The 21,385-nt window shown below is 40.8% G+C and overlaps 5 protein-coding genes across 8 annotated transcripts; 4 read left to right on the forward strand and 1 right to left on the reverse strand.

Annotated features, from left to right (window-relative positions):
• The first annotated feature begins 612 nt into the window (after positions 1-612).
• On the forward strand, positions 613-3,005 carry LOC107219317 (farnesol dehydrogenase). The gene is made up of 6 exons (XM_015657510.2): positions 613-700; positions 1,247-1,575; positions 1,999-2,125; positions 2,244-2,376; positions 2,467-2,616; positions 2,728-3,005. The coding sequence occupies exons 2-6, from the start codon at positions 1,275-1,277 to the stop codon at positions 2,767-2,769; spliced, it is 753 nt and encodes a 250-aa protein (XP_015512996.2). The 5' UTR covers positions 613-700; positions 1,247-1,274; the 3' UTR covers positions 2,770-3,005.
• A 1,210-nt stretch (positions 3,006-4,215) lies between these two features.
• On the forward strand, positions 4,216-7,300 carry LOC107219335 (farnesol dehydrogenase). The gene is made up of 5 exons (XM_015657532.2): positions 4,216-4,655; positions 4,769-4,895; positions 5,059-5,191; positions 5,287-5,442; positions 5,542-7,300. The coding sequence occupies exons 1-5, from the start codon at positions 4,355-4,357 to the stop codon at positions 5,581-5,583; spliced, it is 759 nt and encodes a 252-aa protein (XP_015513018.2). The 5' UTR covers positions 4,216-4,354; the 3' UTR covers positions 5,584-7,300.
• Positions 7,301-7,448: 148 nt separating this feature from the next.
• LOC107219325 (farnesol dehydrogenase) lies at positions 7,449-9,824 on the forward strand. Its single transcript, XM_015657522.2, has 5 exons — positions 7,449-8,872; positions 8,986-9,112; positions 9,184-9,316; positions 9,397-9,549; positions 9,616-9,824. Exons 1-5 carry the CDS (start codon positions 8,572-8,574, stop codon positions 9,658-9,660), a joined length of 759 nt encoding a protein of 252 aa, XP_015513008.1. The 5' UTR covers positions 7,449-8,571; the 3' UTR covers positions 9,661-9,824.
• Positions 9,825-11,235: 1,411 nt separating this feature from the next.
• On the forward strand, positions 11,236-18,891 carry LOC107219318 (arylsulfatase B-like). Of its 4 annotated transcripts, XM_046744156.1 has the most exons (11): positions 11,245-11,339; positions 11,633-11,783; positions 12,904-13,095; positions 15,510-15,682; positions 15,752-15,982; positions 16,111-16,266; positions 16,337-16,592; positions 16,680-16,837; positions 16,945-17,080; positions 17,166-17,605; positions 17,665-18,891. In XM_046744156.1, the coding sequence occupies exons 4-11, from the start codon at positions 15,521-15,523 to the stop codon at positions 18,196-18,198; spliced, it is 2,073 nt and encodes a 690-aa protein (XP_046600112.1). In that variant the 5' UTR covers positions 11,245-11,339; positions 11,633-11,783; positions 12,904-13,095; positions 15,510-15,520; the 3' UTR covers positions 18,199-18,891. The 4 variants fall into 4 exon arrangements, with proteins under 4 accessions (XP_046600114.1, XP_046600112.1, XP_015512998.2 ...); XM_046744158.1 differs by lacking the exon at positions 11,633-11,783 and having other exon boundaries at positions 11,236-11,339; XM_015657512.2 differs by lacking the exon at positions 11,245-11,339 and having other exon boundaries at positions 11,525-11,783.
• Positions 18,892-18,983: 92 nt separating this feature from the next.
• Positions 18,984-21,097, reverse strand: LOC107219323 (ankyrin repeat domain-containing protein 27). The gene is made up of 4 exons (XM_015657520.2): positions 20,826-21,097; positions 20,597-20,702; positions 20,163-20,463; positions 18,984-20,086 (listed from the first exon to the last, which is right to left on the reverse strand). The coding sequence occupies exons 1-4, from the start codon at positions 20,871-20,873 to the stop codon at positions 19,192-19,194; spliced, it is 1,350 nt and encodes a 449-aa protein (XP_015513006.1). The 5' UTR covers positions 20,874-21,097; the 3' UTR covers positions 18,984-19,191.
• Between the last annotated feature and the right edge of the window lie 288 nt (positions 21,098-21,385).

A 21,385-nucleotide genomic window follows, 5' to 3' on the forward strand; every position in this document is an offset into this window, starting at 1 on the left:
ACTTGTCATGGTGCCTTAGGGGACTTGTCCCACGGTACCTAAATTCTAATTCTAATTCTAATTCTTTCTCACGATAGTATCTGTTGACACTAGATTCGGACATGGCGTACACTAGAATTGAAAACTAATGGTGCCTACAGCAAAGACACAAATATAACATTGAAAAATACTACGGCATTTTATCAACAGATAAAGATAATCAACGACCAAAAGCTAACAGGTTATACAGCTCTATTTTAATAAGGAAGAAAAGCGAGTGGCTTGTACTTAAAAGTCTATCGGAGTAGCGGAATGTCATCAGCGTGTGACGATGTATATATTTTGATAGACGTAAGTAAGAACCGAAGTTCGGACGGATCAGCGGATCAGCGGATCAGCACATCGGCAAATATTATTAAGACATAATGATCGATACAAAACGCGTGGTATAATTAACATGCGCACCATGACTTTGGAATCTTCTCTATTTATTTTACCCTTCCCCTTCTCGACATGGGTAGAATTCGCAAGTGATAAAGTGCAGAATACTAATGTTAGAATCGTCACTCGAACGAGTTAGCCAACTTCCGAATATTAATGTGGCTTACATGACCCCCTACTCTTTGATTACAGGATTTCTGGTACTTAATAAAACAACAACAGACTCAGAACAGTCTCAGTCAAGGAGTAACAAGTGTTTCACCGAGATTGAAAAAAACCGGTGAGATCCTATTGCAGCCTTCTACTTCACCGGGGCAAAATCCGCTCGTTTCGTCGTTTCTCAAAACCAAAAATTCTGATCAGATTTACGTAGCCTGATTTCAATACCATAACAAGAGATCAGATAGACAATTAAGCTAATTCGGTTACGCAGTGCCAAAGAATAGGATCATGACTATAAGAAATTATTTTTTCCGTGCATTCATACAGTATTGAGCTCTCAAAGTTAACGATTTTTTTCAATCATTTTCTCAAATGGCGTCATAGAACAAACTATCATTTTCTTTCTTCGGGATGAATTTTTCTTTTGAAAAACATTGAACAATACTGTCTTTGGGTCTGAATCTCGCATGGAAAAAGCACCGTTCACTCGATAAGTAATAATAACTTGGTAGCCGGTAGAAATGATTGCTGCAAACGTGATTTAAAATAAACCTTAGCAGTTAAGTCCTTAAAAGTCAATCAGGGGTATTGGAATCTTATCAGTAATGATATTTTGAGAAATGGGAAAAGTTATACAAGTTTTCAAACCTACTTAACTGCGCAGTGATCAAAGGACAAATCCTAGAAGAAGCATGGATCGATGGATCGGGAAAGTCGCCGTTGTAACCGGCGCGAGTTCAGGAATCGGCGCCGCGGTGACCGAAGCCCTTGTCAGGAAGGGTCTTTTGGTCGTAGGTATCGCCAGGCGCGTAGAGAGACTGGAAAAGTTATCAGCGAGTCTTGACGGAGCCAAAGGGAAGTTTTATCCTCGAAAATGTGACGTCGGCAAGGAATCGGATCTACTCAGCGCATTCGAGTGGGTGAAGACCGAATTGGGGGGCATCGACATTCTCGTTAATAACGCCGGCGTGGTCAAGCACTGCAAAGTGATGGGTGAGGAAGTAGGATGACCTGCTAGTGGTCAACGTCACTCGTTTTGTCCTTTTTTATCTATCACGATTTCAACACCTTGTGTTAAAATTAGGTGTATACTTCTGTAACCGTAAGACTTGTCGATTGACCGTGAATTTTCTCACCTCATCCACACTCATCACCTTTTTGCGAACAGTATTCGTATCCGCACATACTTCCGTGTCGTGACGTACGTTGTTTCGTCAGTTTATGTCTAAACGAATGATAAATTTCCGTAATAAAATAGCTGTGGCGAAGCAATGCAGGTTCAATAGTGTCCAATCACTGGTCTTACTTCTCAAAGTGCTCTACCAATACGAAGCATATTCGTCTCCTTATTTCGCGTACCTGCGAAGAAATCGCGCGTCCAACTTTCATCCACTAACGATCGTTACCAATTCCCAGATGACAACATCGACTCCTACCGCAACATGGTCAACGTTAATTTTATGGCAACGGTGATCGGCATGCATGAAGCTGTGGCTTCGATGCAGCACCGAAAAGTCTCGGGTCATATCGTCAACGTGAACAGGTGAGTTTAATTCGGTATGAATGAAAGACAGAGTCGCGTGATCTTAGCAACTTGAGCAGATAAAACGTCGCTCGAATCGTTATAATATGAATCCGAGGATCACGCTTGCGACTTACAGTGTTCTTGGACATTCGATTGCCGACCTGCCGATGCCAGTCAGCGTCTACCCATCCACTAAATATGCCATTACGGCATTGTCGGAAGTAACACGCAAGGAACTGGCAGCTGATAACGTCAGGATAAAAGTAACGGTATGAAAATAGCCATAGAACCAGATTCTTAGAATTTAATTTCTTCTTCTAGAACTCCTAGTAAAAACAAATGTGATATATTTGACTCAGAGCGTCAGTCCAGGCTTCGTCTCGACAGAAATATTCGAAACTGGAGGCTTATCTGATACCGAAAAATTGTTTCAACGTACTCCGCATCTGCAGCCGAAAGACGTTGCCGACGCAATCGTTTACGTTTTGGGAACACCGGAAAATGTTCAGGTTACTGCAGTGTTGTATTTTGCTATATCTCAGAAAATACCGAGTTTCAAAAGGAGAAGAAAACACGCTGTTCAAAGTTACTGATCTTTTTCTTTCATTTTTCATTGTCAGATTTCCGAGCTAACAATCCGGCCCGTTTGCGAAATGATATAATCGGAGGCGATAAGAGTCCTAAAGCATATTTCAAAGTGACAACCTCAACCAGCAGCACCACTTTGCGTCAGAGAAGATTGAGACGAGCACAAATACTTCGTCTATGATATTATACTAATACGTTAAAAATTTATTACAAGTACAAAGCATGATCTTGTAAATTTAACAATTGTAGTTTTTCAAAATCTATTACTTGCGATTAGCTAGTTTGAAATATATTATATTTCAACATTAAAGTGACAATTATTTCTACCTCTTTGTAACTAAAATTTATTGGAAAACCAGGGTGTCGACAAATTTGATCGAATAAAATTCCCTGACTTTCTCTCATCAAAAAATTCAGAATTCCTTAACCCTTTTCCCCGAAACTTGAGTAATTTATTAGATACATAAATTTCGATCTAAAAACACACAGATAGCATTGCTTCGTTTCACACAAATAATTAAAAATTGAACAATACCATTATCGGAAGTTATTATTGTTGAATTTATGAAGCATAACTGAAGTTTGATTTGATTTGATCAAAAAAAAATACCTTGTATAAACACACATGAAATATTCGGCGTAGAATCTACCCGAGCACAACCCTAGTTCTAATTTGTTTCGCATTTCCTTCCAAATGCTTGTTTTACCATTCTACATTGCTAATTATCTCAAACAAAATCAAAACCTCTAACTTCTGTAATCGCCAGGACCAGGTGATTCTAACTTCGCGAAATTCGAATACATATGATAGGTGCTATTACCAAGGGTATTACCACGGTTTTTAATTATTTCTTGGATTCGGAAATTTTTAAATCCTAGCTGATCGCTACAGTCGATGTCCGGTGTCGCGGACCGCTGATTCGCTTATTGTTAGCCAGATATCGGGACAGGCGTTGTGATGTCCTCAAGAATCCGATGCCTTCGACGGAAGCCCAGAGAGTTAGCGTCATGGTGTAGTAGTTGTGTGCAATCTCCGTACAGTCCGTTTCAAAAAGCTAGTTCAAGAAAACGAAAATAAGCGCAAATACGTATCTTAACCGTAGTGATGGCTCAACTTTTTACAGACGTTTGAAGATACCGTGACTCCGCTAAATCCGCTGCCGATCCTGTTCTTGGTATCGCGTATAAGTACTCGAAAAGAAGAGAAACAAAAACCTGAAATACCTTATTCGTTAGCCTGTAATTATCCCCTGTCCGTGACAGCGTGACTCTCGTCGTGACGCTATTTTTAGAAATCATTTACAAGTGATGTGGCGATATCTCTAACCTTGGGTACCGCGAAGCAGGTTTCGGGAAGCAGTTATTGGTGCACATTCAAAATACCACGTTACAACGAAATACACTGAAAACGGACTTACGAACCCACTTCCTGGAGTTTACACCCCTCCTTCAAACTTCACATATATGCGAGGCACCAATGAGGTTATAAATGAACGCGATTTCCTAACGGAGCACAGTTGTCGCGCATTGCGTGTCGCTTGCATATCCGACAGCCATATCTTACTTGAAACCATAGCCTTCAATTTATTTCGATTGTCTTCGTGAGCAAGATAGCTGCTGATTGTGAGCGCAGGCGGAAAGTATCGTTAAATTTGCTACATGGATCGGTGGGTCGGAAAAATTGCTCTGGTCACGGGGGCCAGCGTCGGTATCGGTGCTGCTACGGTCGAGGCGCTTGTCCGAGAGGGTCTCAAGGTCGTAGGAATTGCCAGGCGAGTCGAGAATATCGAGAAACTCCGCGAAGAGCTTAAAGACGAGAAAGGGGAACTGTACGCGAGAAAGTGCGACGTCTCGAAGGAGGAGGAAATCCTCGCGGTTTTCGAATGGATCGAGGAAAACCTCGGCGGCGTCGACGTCCTCGTTAACAACGCCGGGGTGATACACGCGGCAAGTCTGACCGGTAAGCAAAGTGTTTAACCAGACGACGAGGGGGTGGTTCGATTCTTCAAGTACCTACTTGGGTTCTTTCAACCCATAGAGAATGGTTACCGGTACCGGATATTTCATTTCCAGACGGAGACACCGAAGGGTTTCGTCGTTTACTGGACGTCAACGTCTTGGCAGTCGCTCTGTGCACCAGGGAAGCTGTACGACAGATGAAAGCGCGCCATGTCGACGGTCACATCTTCAACATAAACAGGTTTCTTCACTTCCGTGCTAATCAACTCCAGACGTGAGAAAGCTTCTCGTCTGCTGCGCGTGTAAAGTCAAACGCGATTGCTAATTTTACAGATTTAGAAACGTAGAACAAGTGCAGAAGTTTCAGGTGAACCGTAATCAATTATTTTTTCCTCATTTCGCAGTATCTTGGGTCATTACATTTTCAATCCCTTCGATACCTACAGTTTGTATCCAAGCAGCAAGTTCGCGGTGACCGCGATGACCGAGGTGGTCAGAAAGGAACTCATCACAGCGAACACGAAGATCAAAATAACGGCAAGTAAAACAATTTATGAAAAACAGAAATTATCAAGTACAAACTTGATTATAGCGCTGATGTGCAATAGTGATCAACGCATTATCGTTTTCAGAGTATCAGTCCAGGATTAGTCGGGACAGAACTATTTAGTGCTTATGAAGGGAAACCGGATACAGATCTGATGAAACTACAAGTCATGCCTAAACTGAACTCGGAGGACGTAGCCAACGCTATCCTCTATGCACTCGGCACTCCACCGCACGTTCAAGTAAAAACCTGCCATTAAACCACACAATGTTTTACCTACTCATCATGTATCACGCACGTATCTTCGCCTTACATAGCGATAAACGCAACTACTTCGCAGGTATGTGAGCTGATATTACGTCCAGTTGGAGAAGTGTTGTAGTATCTGTGGCTCGAGACGTGAACATACTTACAACGATTGGCGTCATGAGTCTATTGGCACTACGATAACGTAATCAGCGCTGCTACATCTTTTATGCAACCATCTCCGTTGATACTTTGACTATAAGAATAGTGATATTTGATTTCAAAAATCGTAAATCACGATTCTTTTATTAAGAAAGGAAGTGCTTTCTTTGATCAAGAAAGTGAATCGAATCGTGTGTGTGTTTCCCTTTTTGGTTCCACGGTGTCCCCGAGTCGGAGACGTACAGGCTTAATCGGAGCGTCAGCGTTTGGCGAGACGGTCGCTAGACCGGATCAGCCCACTTGCGATAATAATCTACTACTATACAGATTTTAATGTACCTTGAATTTCTAATTAATTAGTGCTGATAAAAAACACCTGCGGCCACCGCAAAATATAATACCATCGCTAAGCTCATCCATGGGCGCTCAAAGAAAGTCACCATAATATCGTCGAGCCGAAGCTGTATCGTAAAATAAAAGCTAATCGTACCCGTTCGTCGTTAGGAGCCGTAGAAAAAAAGTAAATAAATCACCTCGTACGTTGGGAATGCGTTCAGTTATCCTGATACATTTCAATTAATTTGAAAAACATCTGAGGCTGTAAGCTATCAACATATACGTATGTTGTTATCATGCCTAAAAATCGTTGCGTTATTTGCAAGTTCAAGTTATTTTGGTATCGTTTGTTTAACTTTTAAATTATACACATTTGCGTGTTTTGATTTAGTCTTTTAATAGTTCCTTGTCCATAAAAATTGCAAATTCACGTCTTTCGTACGGTGAAAATTTTGTACGTGATCCAAGCTTCAATCAAAAACTCTGTATCCGGTGATTATTTCCTTTCAATAATACTGAAGAATTATTATTATAAAAAATTTAAAATCTCGTTCATTCAACGTGTTTTTTTTGATCGCTCGATTCCTATCATGTGTCTCATTAGCTCTGAGCAATTAAAATAATTCCATTTCTTCTCGTTTATGAGAGAAACAACCATAAAACACAAACAACAATTATAACCTATAGTTGCAGCGAACTCAATACTAATCGGAGTCTCGTAAAAGTGGGGTATTCATAGCCAATAATAGGCTGCATATTAACGAGGTTGAAGTTAGTAACGTTATCGTAACGAAACATTGGGGGAAAAAATCACTATTTTCCTCATTTTACCCAATGACTTTGAGGGAACTAGATTTTTGAAGTATGAGTATGGTTTGTTTTATTACGGTCTACTGAATTTCAGATAAGGCCAAAAATCGCACAATAAACCGTTACAACAACGTTACTAACTTCAATACGATACATGCCAACCATACGTTCGCAAACTTCCACTACATCGTTGAGAATTTACATTCAATAGTATACAAGTCGATTCACAATCGATTAGTCGTTATAAAAAAATGGTCAGGTGAATCTTTGAAATTTCAATAATTACCAAATTTGTCTTCCTAAGTCGATCGCTAGGCCGAGTTCTACGCGACAGGTACCTAATTTTTGTGGCAGCGTTGTGTCAATTTCAAAAAAACGACTTGCACTCACACTGATTCAATTACAATGAGGTTTGACTGCCGACGACAAGTAATTTGCATGTCGCGATATGTTCGTATAATGTATAACGTACAACGACCACGAGGGCATCAGTGTATCAATAAAAATTACGCAATTCGACGAATAAACGGAATTATATCTCGGAATTTCAGTCAGCAACATCGTCCCTCAGAATTCCGATGCAAAACGTTTTTTCATCCTCGGATATCACTTTGGAAATTTATGACGTACAAGGAAATTCCGAGGTACGATGTTGTTTCGCTCAGTCGTCGAGTTGATAACTCATAGTCGAGCCAATCCCAGATACTATTATATTTCTCATTTCATCATATATTTGTATAATACTTTTACATAATTTCAAATTCGAAGTCCGTGAGCCAGTGTAGCTCTCGAACGTATTAACTTTCTGATAGTTTGGGGAATTCTTATCTTCTGTCTAAGCTGATAATTACTTTTTGTATCAGGTGCACGGCTTTCGCGTTTTCTTGATTCATTAAGCGGGAGTAACGCGACCGTTTTTCCTCGAATCGACTTGCGGGCGTTTTCAATATTTTCAAGAAAATTATCAATAACTGAGATAAAATATGTTTATTCTCCTAATAAAACTGATTAAGAAATATCTGACCACTCTTTCTAATAAGCGAAATGCTTTCAAATAATCAATAAGTCCGTGGTTGCCGTGTCGGGAAACGGTCACATAAGCCCTGCTTAATATGCCCAAAAGCGCAAAAATCCATACATGTGTTAGAAAATATATGGTGTGGATCAAAGGCCAAGAGGGCTTTACGCCTATGGTACATGATATACGGAGATTATTGGTTCCGGTTGAAATAGTAGTTTACGCAACAAGGGCGTAAAGCGAACTTTTTCGCACAAGTGTCACGCCGATAACACGAGTGTAAAAATTCAACGCCCGAATTGCATGCAATATTTTTCGGATTCTGGGAGTATAATACCTAAGGTTCGCGTGTATGGTGTCAATTGCTGAGTGAAAGTGAAGTTTGGCTTCTCATTTTACACACACTTTCAAAACTTTACACACCGTGTACGAAAAGGTTTACCTTACGCTCATAAATCGTCACTTAACTTTTTCATTTTGCTGCCAAGTTCTATCACTTTGAGATATTGCATTCAGCCGTTTTCGAAATTAACGCGAAAGTGTGTCAGACTGACACACTATTCCCTCTTCATACCGATCAACTGTATCGCGCAACCAATTTTTTCCTTATTGCTTTCTCTTATCATATTACTGATAAACTTAGACTTCGTTTGTATAACTCTGTTGTTACAGGCGATGTCGGTACGTCTCTTTTATCCGTATTATGAATCCATATAAATGGACTGGCGGGATTGTTCAGGTTAGTTGGTAAGCAAAGTCGGTTGAGCACGTACAAAGTAAAGCTGTGTGATATTCTCAATGAATCGCTGGATCGGAAAAGTCGCTCTGGTCACAGGGGCCAGCGCCGGTATCGGTGCTGCAACGGTAGAGGCTCTTGTCCGAGAGGGTCTCAAGGTCGTAGGAATAGCCAGGCGAGTCGAGAATATCGAGAAACTCCGCGAAGAGCTTAAAGACGAGAAAGGGGAACTGTACGCGAGAAAGTGCGACGTCTCGAAGGAGGAGGAAATCCTCGCGGTTTTCGAATGGATCGAGGAAAACCTCGGCGGCGTCGACGTCCTCGTTAACAACGCCGGGCTGATGCACGCGGCAAGTCTGACCGGTGAGTAAAGTGTTTAACCAGACGACGAGGGCGTGGTTCGATTCTTCAAGTACCTACTTGGGTTCTGTCAACCCACAGAGAATGGTTACTGGTACGAGATATTTTAATTCCAGACGGAGACACCGAAGGGTTTCGCCGTTTACTGGACGTCAACGTCTTGGCAGTTGCCGTGTGCACGAGAGAAGCCGTGAAATCGATGAAAGCGCGTCACGTCGACGGTCACATCTTCAACATCAACAGGTAATTCCTCTTACTTCGCATTATATTTCCGGAGTTACGCGTCCATTCGCTAATCGATTACCACTTTGCAGTGTCCTGGGTCACTACGTCTTTACGGCAAGCGATCGCTGGAGCTTGTATCCGAGTACTAAGTTCGCGGTAACAGCAATGACCGAGGTAACCAGGAAGGAACTGATCATGGCGAACACGAAGATCAAAATAACCGTGAGTATCCATAGAACTATAAAAAGAAAGTGTCTGTTAATATTTCCTGAAATCTTGCAAGTACCCATAATTCATTTCAGAGCATCAGTCCAGGATTCGTTAAGACGGAATTGGTCACAGTTGCCAGTTCGGAGTCGTACTACAAGGAGATGCTCAGTATTAATCCATCCTTGAACCCGGAGGACGTCACTAGCGCAATTATCTACGCTCTAGGCACTCCGGCACATGTCCAGGTATAAAAAAACTATTCTCAAATCCATCCCTGCTACCATTGAATTATACGCATTTTTTTATTTTAGGTCTGCGAGCTTATACTACGTCCAGTCGGCGAGACAATGGCTTGATCGACTATACAATGCAATGTACCTACGCCCTGGGAGTCTGTAAAATGATGTGAGCTGTTTTAATTGTTGAATAAACAATACGTTTTGTAATGTAGGCTTGCTAAGATGATCAGCAGTAATAATAATATTTTATGTAAATAAAATTTTATCACTGGTGTAAAAGACTCTGAAATAAATTCATTCTAATCGAGGTCAACTCGAATGCCGGGGATCAAGAAACTGTCTCACTACTAGCAGCACGTGCTAAATTATTCCATATCACAAATGCTTAAGTTTAAGTGTTAACAAATGTGCCTCTGGTGCCGAATCCAGCAATTTCGTACTCGAATCCAAACATCTTCACGGCTCCCGCATCGGTACCAGTTTCAAGTTCTTATATTCAATCATTATCTCCTAACAAAAAATGAATGCAGCGAGATTTGCTCATAATTTTGTACAAAGAAAAAAAAAATAGTTTTCGCCACAGTTTGGAACTACAGGTTGCGCTGAAAATTCGGAAACCTAATTGACACAGCTGGTGAAATTTGCCATATAATATCGGCGAGCTGGTTTCAAATGTGTTATACGATCATGCGTACACTTGTGGCAATGGCAAAATGAGTTGTAGGATGAAAGGAAGAACGTTGGCATTGGGTTGTATAACGGCCAAAATTTATCACGATATTCGGTCGCGCTGTGCAATATTCATTAGCTGATACTTGTAACGAAGTCAAAAGTCTTTCGAAGATCAAAGATGATTCAAAAACAAACATTTCAAATCGTTATCTTGCAATTTAATGGGTTTAATCCTACATGTCTCAATCAGTCACTGACACTTTTACAAATACCACAAAGTAATTATTCTGAGCAATAAAGATAACTCCGTTTTCAGGTAATTTTATTCTGACTTCAGAACTGATTATTTGAAAATAACTAGTAGAAAGTCTAAATAACTGACGAAAGTCGACACCAGGAGAAAAGATAACGGAATCCACTGAGAGTTCATCTCTTTCTGATATCTTGGAATGTAACGCAACGAGACCGCGGCGGAAACTTGACTCACAATTTAAAAAGTATTTTCCTATTCCTAGTTGTCGATCTTCTGCGGCACGTTTTGCACCCGGCAGCCAAAAGAAACAGAAATATAAAAATTCGGAACAAATCGTCTCGATACGTGAATTCAAGTATCTACGTTGTATACTGTCAGCCTACACGTCACAAAATATGATATCCAAGCTTTGAGACCCAATTGTATATGGTGGAAATAACGGCTGAGTTAACGCAGAGAATCCGAGAGCTCCATCGTCAATTTCACCTAGCATTATACCCGCCGAAGTTATAATTTGGTCATTGGACGTTCAATGGACCAGAAAGACGTAAACAAGGAAAATTACCGCGCATGTAAAGTAAAACATTCGGATTCTCGAATTCCAAAGTGCGCGCCCAGGCGATTACACATTATTACAAACAATTCCGAGGCTCTCCTGTCAGCGTTTCATAGACATAACATAAAATCCAATTATTGATAATATTTGAATATCCTGATGATTCGAGCGCGCATGCGAACGTGAAGTACGTCTCGTGTATCAGTAGAAGCTAATACGTGATAACTCTATAACGCCTATAATTATAGCAGCGGTCAAAGAGGTATTGCAGAAATAAGGTCCTGCCAGTCAGTGCGTGAATAAGAGATGAAAAAGGTATTATACGAGCACCTCTGAACACAGGATCTTCGTGTACACTGAGAAAAAAGTTTATTTACTATTATCAAATGCATAATTGGATATAGCGAAATAAATGTTTTGTTATTATTGTCAAATTTTAATTGAACCGAATAATGATCGATGGAAATTTGTTAATAGTTAAGAAACCATATTTGGCTTAGCCAAAGTTTGATAATAATGACGAAACATTCATTTCACCACATCCAAATATACGTTTGTTAAACAGTAAATAAACTCTTTTCTCGGTGTATCGTTTACTCGTGTTCCAGCAGAAACAGCTGAATTAATATTCCCAACGTGTCGTAACCGTGGAAACTGAGGTAATGAATTTTAATTGAGTCACTTATACTCGTCACGTTTCACATATGGACGGAGATGGAAGCTTTCCGAGCCTGCGGAAGGATTCTTACGTGAACCAGGGTAACGGAATATCGCACGAATTATCGATTCACCTTCTTCCAGTCGCGATTCTTACGACAAATGCATAATGCATGTAATCGATGCTCGAGTTGTAACCGATGACGCGTGTCCTGACGGATCTGAATTCGCCGATCATTAGTTGCCCGAAGGTCGTGCCTGGTTCCCAGAACCCCTTGAAAAATAAATTTCCAAGCCATTGTTTCACAGTTTATTCAAATACATCGAAACGATTACGAAATTCGCATAGAAACTTCTGTTGTCAATAGTCTTGAGAGATTCGCAACTGACATGATATGCGGTATAGTCAGCGTGGCCTAAATCAATTCAAACTGTTCTCTTATCTAACGGCTCGCTTCTTTTTTCTATGAGCCTTACGTGTTGAGGCATATCTTGGATCATCGGGTCATGTGTGATTATATACATTGTACGTCTTCATGTGCCGTTCAATTTTGTACGACCCATCCTATTCCTATCCGGAGGGAATACTATGTGTCAGCGGTAAACGAGGCTTCGAATCTACTACATACTTCATTAAAAACCAATCAACACTCTGCTTTTATCCATTTTTACTTGAACATAGCTGAACAATCGCACGTACAGCAACGTCATAAGTACGATCTATCAATCCAGCAAGTATCGAGTCAATCGATTGATCAGTCCGTCGACACGACAATTCGTAAATTCGTAATCACTGGCCGAGTCAAGGTCTTATTATTGCAGCAGCTTCTGTTCGAGCTAATTGTCAATTAGACACCGTTGGATAGCGTATTATCCATTGTCCACAACCTTTCGTTCATTGTAAGCAATACGCTGAAAATTACAGTACATACACACAGATATTACCGGAATGGACTATGATCTACATCCTTGCATAAGTTTTCATGAAAGTATAATAAGATTTCCAATATCATGCATCGTGAGCATGGAATTGATCGTGATATACCTTGCACTTGCCTGACGCATGGCACAAAACAGGCGAAAGTGCATCAAGGCGAGGAGATTTAGAGACCTGGCAAGGACAGGGACAGTTTAAACGATTGTTAAAATTGCATAAGAGAGTTGATTTTCATGACATTGAATCAGTTCAATGAAAATAAATACGTTGCAATGAATTTTCAAGCTTTACCCCGAGACCTGGAAACGTCCCGTTCTCGATTGGTCCCCACTCGGGTACGCAAGCAGAGCAACGAGTCGATCAAGAAGGACGTTGTGGCTCGACAAATTCATGAAATCCTTACACCTGACAGTCACCCGTGGACCATCAACGACTTGGAATACCCGAGAGATTCGACTGTAATTACTTTCATTACTTGTGAGTATTCTACCCTCTCTCACTTTTTATCGTACCTACATATTGGAAGCGATGGTAATCACGACCCCTTGAGCACCAAGAGTCGTTAAACATTGAAAGCATCTCACGTATTTATCCCCCAACTCCCTACCTCTCACCACCTATCCTCCGCGTATTTTCTTCATCTTTGCGATGTTTTTCCTCGATTTTATATAAATTTTCTCACTACTTTATCACTGTTCTTTTGTATCTTGATATCTGATGATGGTGTTGATCGTTATAAACTTGTTGAATATTCGTTGGCAGTTGCTCATCGCTGGTTTCATATTTTCGTTGCAATCCCTTTTCGATTTTTTCGTCAATTCTCACAAGCTACACTCTTATAAAAAGCTATATTTATAAAGAGTGGCATGCTTCTGCATTCTAAAGACGCGTTAGTGATTTGGACAACGTTCATTTTTTGTTTCCGAGAGCTAAGTTCTTGTATAAATAATCAGACGCGAGAATTGAAAGTGAGTAAAAGCGAAAGACGATCTCGCGATAGTAAATGAGATGTGACAAGTACCTTAACTTTCTAGCAACACAATGATATCCTCTGTAATCCTGTTCTTACTTACTCTTTCGTGGTTTCAACTACAATTAAAATCTGGTCCGCGTGACAGAAACACTGGAGCGAAAGAAGAATAAGGTTTTTATGAAATATTACGTGTACAGTACTTGACTAAGTGAATTCGATTTTTGGAAACCGTGGAATGTCTCGAGGCACCCACCAGAAAAAAAAAATCGAGAAAAATGGATCGTGTACTTTGTGAATTACTACCGGGCGAACAACAATGGTCGGAATTCATCAGATTCGACACAACAGCCCAATACCGTTACGCGAGCTGAGCGGTTTTTCGTAAGTTTGTTCGATACTGATCGCCGTTGACCATCGGCAGCAGAGTAGAAGACCCAACTTCTATTCAAGTCCTCAGCTTTCACCATCTATCCAGTGTATACATAGTTTTTATAACGTGACATTCGAAACCGGAGGTCTTTCTTCTTTATTACTGCGCGGCAATGACCTTGCATGATCGAAAAACTTCGCAAAAGGCGATTTTCAAGTTTTCAAATTCCGCGACGAAATCGTGAATTTAAATAAGGCTTCAAATTTCGATCAGATATTTATACTGGGCACAAATCAATAATTTTTCTTAAGGCGATTTTAAAAGAAATTAAACAATTGTTAACAATGATCTACGAAGGGCAAAAGTTTAGTTTGCTCACTCACAGAAAGGTGGTGAGTATTCTTCCATCACGAAACGAGGAAAGAATTTTGGTCCAGTGTCGAGTAAATCAAAGATAATGGTCACGAATGTTTAATCGGACAGTCATATTGTAACATCAACAAATTTCGTCAAATTGTGACTTTTGAGAATAAGCAAATATTGTGGCGATAAGCTTTGTTGTAACGAGTGCACGAATTCCTGAGAATAATCGGAATTTACGTGTTATATAAATACACGCATAACGATAGGGCAGAAATTTTGTTCAGGATTTGATGGACAAAACCGATTGTCGGATAGACGTTAATTTCCGACGCGTAATGGCTATAAACAAAAAAGTTGAAACGCCGAGTCATTCTGTGAGAATAAATTCTACGTCTAGAACTAATTTAAGTTGATGTCTTATCAAACTTAATCCATTGATCTATGTGGTGTGATCCATGTGTAAGGGATCTGACCAAGCAAAATCCTAAACCTCTCATAGAACCGTTTCAAACCTTGTGAAATGTTTTTATTAGTTGAAAAAAGTACGTGTGATTTCTTGTAAATTTGTATTCGAAGACGTTTAGACTTTAGAAACCGATGAAATATGTTCATAAATCGATAACTTCTGAGTTTCAATTAAATAACTGGAAATCTATACCGATTAGAAATCTCAACTTGATACAGTGTCTTTTAGAATTTTGGCGCTCATGAAATTTGGATTACATCGTTAAGTATGCAACAGTACAGATGTGGCAATCATTTGCTACGTCCAAGTATTTATATCCATAGGTATACATCGAAGGAAAGAGAGATCTAGAGAGAAGGGAAAAAATTAATAAAAAAAAATCAGCCGCCAAGGACAAATCCATTCTTTGCTCAATCGTTTAAGTTCAACTTGCTAAACTATCGCCGGTTAACCATATCAGTAATAATTACAAATATCGTTCGCTACCTTAAAGACGTAAGATTATGATCTCGCCCCCACCACCCCTCTCACATGTTCAATCACAAAGTCTTGATAGACCATTTTTTCTTCCGCATTGCGCAAATTCTGATACCATATTTCGACAATGAAACTCATTTGCACGCGCACTATCAACATGAATAGTTACAAGTCTGTCGGGAATGGAGATTCGGTTGACAAAAACAAGAAATTGAACGATTTGAAAAGTGCTTCTCTTTCAGAGTATTCCCGGATGGACGCCGTGTGGTTACGGCTAGCAACGTTGCTGGCCGTGCTTTTGCACATCGCAGGAAGTCCCAGTGGAATGCCTTACAGTTCAACAAGGGAACAGAGATCGAAGCCAATGGAAGGATCAAAAAAACCACACATAGTAGTGATCCTAGCCGACGATTTGGTAAGCGATCTATAAATAAGCGGCTGTCTGACGATATTATGTTTTTAATTGAAAAATATCTACAACCAGGGATGGAACGACGTTAGTTTTCACGGTTCAAACCAAATACCAACGCCGAACATCGACGCCTTAGCTTATAACGGCGTCATACTGAATAGCCATTACGTACCCGCCTTATGCACGCCCAGCAGATCTGCGCTGATGACCGGAAAGTATCCCATTCACCTTGGAATGCAGCATTCAGTTATATTGGAACCAGAACCTCGAGGGCTACCGCTCAAGGAAAAACTGTTGCCAGAGGTGCTCGACGATATTATACTCTTCCAAACCGTTGATACAATGTGATCGTAATTTTCTCTCTTCGTTAAATTTCCGCGCATCAGTTTTCACATTATCATATCACCAGCATAGTAATTCCCTTTTCACAGTACCTGAGAGATGCGGGTTACAAGACTCACGCGATTGGCAAATGGCATTTGGGCTACCATAGAGTGGCCTACACGCCAACGTATCGAGGCTTTGATTCGCACTTTGGATACTGGAACGGGCTTCAAGATTATTACAGTCATGAAGTAGCTGCTACGGTGAGTTGTCAGAATATACTCTGAATGCCGCAGTCTACAGTCTAGTAATAGCGAATTATTTTTATTTCAGTTTGACTCCTACCGAGGATTCGACATGCGGAGGAATATGACAGTCGCCCGGGACACCGCTGGAAAATATTCCACCGACCTTTTCACGGAAGAAGCGGTTAGGCTGATCGAAACCCACAATCCTGACGACCCGATGTTCATGTACCTGTCACACCTTGCTCCGCACACCGGCAATCAAGACAACCCCTTTCAAGCACCCGACGAAGAGGTAGCAAAATTCACGCATATAGTAGACCCAGAAAGACGTATTTACGCGGGTGAGTATAACTGATCAGTCCTTCAAACAGTTGAGGATTCTTCCGAAACCTCGCAATTTCTTACTAAATCCTCGATCTCCGATTCAGCAATGGTGTCCAAACTCGATCAGAGCGTCGGCGAAGTGGTGGCAGCCCTAAGGCGACGAGAGATGCTGGAGAACAGCATAATTTTGTTTATGTCTGACAATGGTGCTCCGACGTACGGAATTCATAGCAACAGAGGAAGCAACTACCCTATGCGCGGGGTGCGTTTACAAAGATTTGTCGTACAAACGAAAACCATTCGCGGATTGTTTTTGGGTATGAATTCTTAATATCCAGGGTCATAGATAAAGATTCGTCTTATCTCCAGATCAAGGATAGTCCATGGGAAGGTGGAGTTCGCGGCGTCGCGGCGATATGGAGTCCCCTGATAGATGCAACGAACAGAGTATCCAACCAACTCATGTATATGACTGACTGGTTACCAACACTCTACGCGGCTGCAGGTAAAGTGGAAAAATGTCCCGGGAGACCGGATTTTGCAATGGCAAACACCGATTATCGTGTATTTTGTAAAAAAAATTTATTCAGGATTGGACGTCGCAGCTCTCGGCAACATAGACGGTGTTAATATGTGGCCAGCCTTGCGAAGTAACAAGCCAAGCCCGCGTTCAGAGGTAGTGGTGAACATCGATGATGTGGCAAATTACGCGGCCATACGAATGGGAGACTTTAAATACATTATTGGAGCCACTAGCTCTGGTTTAGAATGGTACGGAGAGTCGGGAAAACCGGAGATCGATGCCATTTCTGAGACTTTGGCAAACTACGATCCAGATTTGGTCATGAAAAGCAGATCTGGGGTTGCTCTCACTGGTGTAATAACAGCTAGGCAAGTGGAAGAAGTGAAAAAAATGAGGGAAAATCACATGGAAGGAGCGCAAATGACTGTTACTATACTGACTGCTCTAAAAATTCATTCCCTGAGGAGCGAAGCCGTGCTAAACTGCAACGTCAAAGAAGAGAACAAGGTAATTGAAGCGATAGTCCTTAGAAGTCTTTATACTTAACGAGGAAACCGTTCTTTCAGATTGCCTGTAATCCGTTGGAGTCGCCGTGTCTGTTCAACATCAAGGAAGACCCTTGCGAGATGGTAAATCTAGCGAAGACAAGGCCTCTAATTCTCGCGACGCTGGAAGAAGCTCTGATGCGACATCGAGTGACCGTTATTCCAGCGAGCAACGTTGACTCAGATCCAAAAGCTGACCCGAAGAACTGGCAGGGTATCTGGGTGAACTGGAACGAGCCTATCCCGATGAAATTCAGCAGCACTGATTCGGAAGAGCCAAAGAGAATATCGGGGCCTGCGATCGCCTTAATTGCGGTTTTACTGGGTTTAACAACGGTCGGGGTAATAGTGCTGTTCACAGTGAAGTTTAAGAAGAATTCATGCACCGAATCTCACCCCGAGCATGGCACCTTCCAGCAGATACCCGGAGAAGGGAATGACAATGGTAACAACTCCGCTGTTTTAGAATCCACCAAGGTCCTACCAAATCCGAAAAGTATACAGAGTTTCAAAGAGTTCGCTTCTCTCAAAGATCTGGCACGGAATATCGACTGACGGAGGGGTCAGAGGTGTGCAAGATACGGGCCCGTTTCCACCAGCATCATCATTACTTACGTCCGAAGCGAGGCCGTTAATCGCTGATCTCCGTTCCCTTTCTTCATTTCTTTTTTACAGACTGCAGTATGCAATAAACGGGCATACATGGACTTGCGAAAAGATATCGAGACTGGGAACGGGGACGAAAAACTGCGAGTCTTATCTGCGTAGGCTACCATTCTTAAACGTCATCTCGCACTACCTCAACATTCAGAAAGCGCATCACTTTGGTATGGTATGTATACCATCTGTGACTGCAGCGTCATATATCCATCTATACTTACTCGGATTCCCATCGGTAACCGAAAGATTCCGAGATGTGTAACGGAGAAGTTAAACTTGCTGGTCAAGTTTTTAGTACTTCTCTTTAATTACCTCTTTTCCTATTACAGTCGACTCTCGCATTAGGGCCGGCAACAAAGTGAAATGTTAGAAGAGAATAGAACCTATTGTTGGTAAGGGTATGCTAATTCTTGAAAATATCCTCCCCTGCACCCCCATGACTGGCCATATTGAGAAAGTCGACTGTATATCGATATCTGCACTTATTTTATACATCTATTTGTACATATTACATAAGATTGTGCGAAAGAATACTTTGAAGGAAATTATTCTTTCGAGTTGATTCTAATAAATTTTGCACAAAAGCTAGTATGGGGCTATTGTTTCACTGATTCTGCCTTCATGTTTCCGGTACGATTCAAAATGAAGAGCAAAAACATATAATTACACACAAAAAATTGTACTGTAAAATATTCTTTTATTTATGTATGTACGAAACAATTCGTAAGTATCGTAAACTTTACGTAATAAGTAGTACGAGAATCAATTTTCATAGGCGTATTTATGCTACTGAATTTACAGTAGTTTAATAATATAGCAAGTCGTTGTATTGCGTTGTCATTGTCATAAGTCCGCGTATAAAAGAGAAATTAATCAAAAAAGAACGAATCAATTCTGTGTACACTTTTCTAACATAGTAGCCAATTGGTGTATTTGTCTGTCTAAAGGCGTGAAATCTTGATCGGATCTAGCTATAACATCGAAGAGTTCACCGATGGGTAATTCTGTTTTTACCTTGCGACTTCTGCCTGGTAAGTCGTGTACTTCTAAGTGAAACAAAATACCTACCGCTGCCTCAAAGGTACATAAACTATCGGAAAGTCCGTCACGCGGCGATGCGGACCAAAGGAAATTTTTTATGTAGTGTAAATCAGTCACGAGTCGCTTAGGACGAGATTTTACGATTACGTATATGAGCAATGGAATCAGCTCGTCTGTGGATTGAGAATAAACGAAGGACGAAACCGTTATTTCGTCATTTTCAGTCTTTGTTTGTACTTCGGCAATTGCTGCTTTAACCTCGGCGACAATCAGATCCAGCGTGCTTCTCAAGCAGAGCGATTTCTCCAGCGGACCTTCTCGTGCGTCCAGTGTTGCTAGTTCAACTATGGCAGCGGGTAGTGAGATAGCTAACGACTCGTCAGCCCCCAGTTGATCAGGTGTAATACCAGCATCGAAGAATTGACTTAGTTTCTTATTGAGATACATATCTTCTTGCAGCAGCGCACGCGAGAGGAGATAATATATCTTATCGTACATAAAGTGCATAATAAATACTTCCAAGGAGGTACTAAGCAGCTTCTGAAATCGAGCATCTCGCTGCAGGCAAAGACTCTGCTTACGCATGATTATTGCCCAGTAACGACGAGTGAGATCTTGTAGCATTGAACTGAGTTCCTCGGATGAATTGAAATCGTCCAAATCAATTTGCTTTAGCGTGGATTTCAGTTTGTCAAACTGAGTATTCGCTTGGTCCGACAACTGATCAAGGAAGCCTCTTGCACTGCAAATTCAATAATTAATTTGTAAATTTTTCTCAACTTCTAGCAATTGCTTGCAGACTTACTCTAGTTACTTACTCCTTATACGAGACGACGCTACAATTCAATTTCACTTCATCTTCGATCCGACTATTCGGCGAGATATATTTTGGGTGAATCGGCATTTCCATAACGAGTATTACGTATATTTGAAATTCCTTGTTGTATCCTTTCTCAATGGATACTATCCCGACCTTATGTTGACAATTGACCTTCGTTGACTCATTTTCCTCTATTAGCTTCAGCGATGTGTTTTCAAATTTGTATAAACAAGAATTATCTTCTCCAATTGAAGTGAAATGGTGTGGTATTTCAGGATGTGGTTTTAGAATGTGATCATCTAATGGGCAGAGGCAATGTAGAAAACCATATTAATTTTGCCTGCGTCGTCAATTACTAAATAATACTGAGTTATTGACCAACTAATGGTCATTGCGCCGTTCCAAATAAAAATATGTACTAAGAATAGTTACCGACAAATTCATCCGTTATCGGCAAGCCCCGCAATGAGTTACCAGCAGGCACACAGATATTCCAGCATTTCGATAACGCAAGGTCATATTTTCTTCTATATTCATTCTGGAAATCACAAAGACAATCAGTATCGTAATTGGTAACAATTCAGAAAATGTATGGCGAAACGGAGATTACAAAATTAATTCATAAAACCAGGTACTGAAGTAATAAAATTTCGAATCTTACCCTTAAAGTATGGTAAAATTCGTTGTAAACTATCTCGTCAGGATCCATTATAGGTTAGCGATAAAACGGTTCCGGTAATTTTGGCAGATTGGATGAAATTTATGCAACATTATGTTTTGTGAATACAACCCACAACCTTTGTCATCGCACTCGAGCTGCTACTATCGCAATATCATAATCTGATTACAGCAGGCGAGTCATCTGATAAAAGAAGGGGAATGTTTACAATTCAGTGTCACATGGTCACATGTTGGGCACGTGTCAATGGAATGCAGTACTGGTGGTGCCATCGGTGAAAACTGAAAGTGACTACGAAATAGAGGGCAAAGGATGCGTACGAGCGCCTCCTCACACAAATTAGGTTTTTGGAACTAACTTTCGGCGGTGAATTGATGTCGGTAACCGAACGATATTTACCACTACGAAGGCAGTGGATAGTGCAAGTCAATCGAATGTTACTCGTTTGCTGGTATTAGTCGGTTCCCGGCATGAAAAAAATCGTTCAATTTGCGTTAGATCAAAATGGAATAATTCAGTGGTTTGAGCAATAAATGGATCAC

Source organism: Neodiprion lecontei, chromosome 6 (assembly GCF_021901455.1).
Source record: "Neodiprion lecontei isolate iyNeoLeco1 chromosome 6, iyNeoLeco1.1, whole genome shotgun sequence".
NCBI lineage: Eukaryota > Metazoa > Arthropoda > Insecta > Hymenoptera > Diprionidae > Neodiprion > Neodiprion lecontei.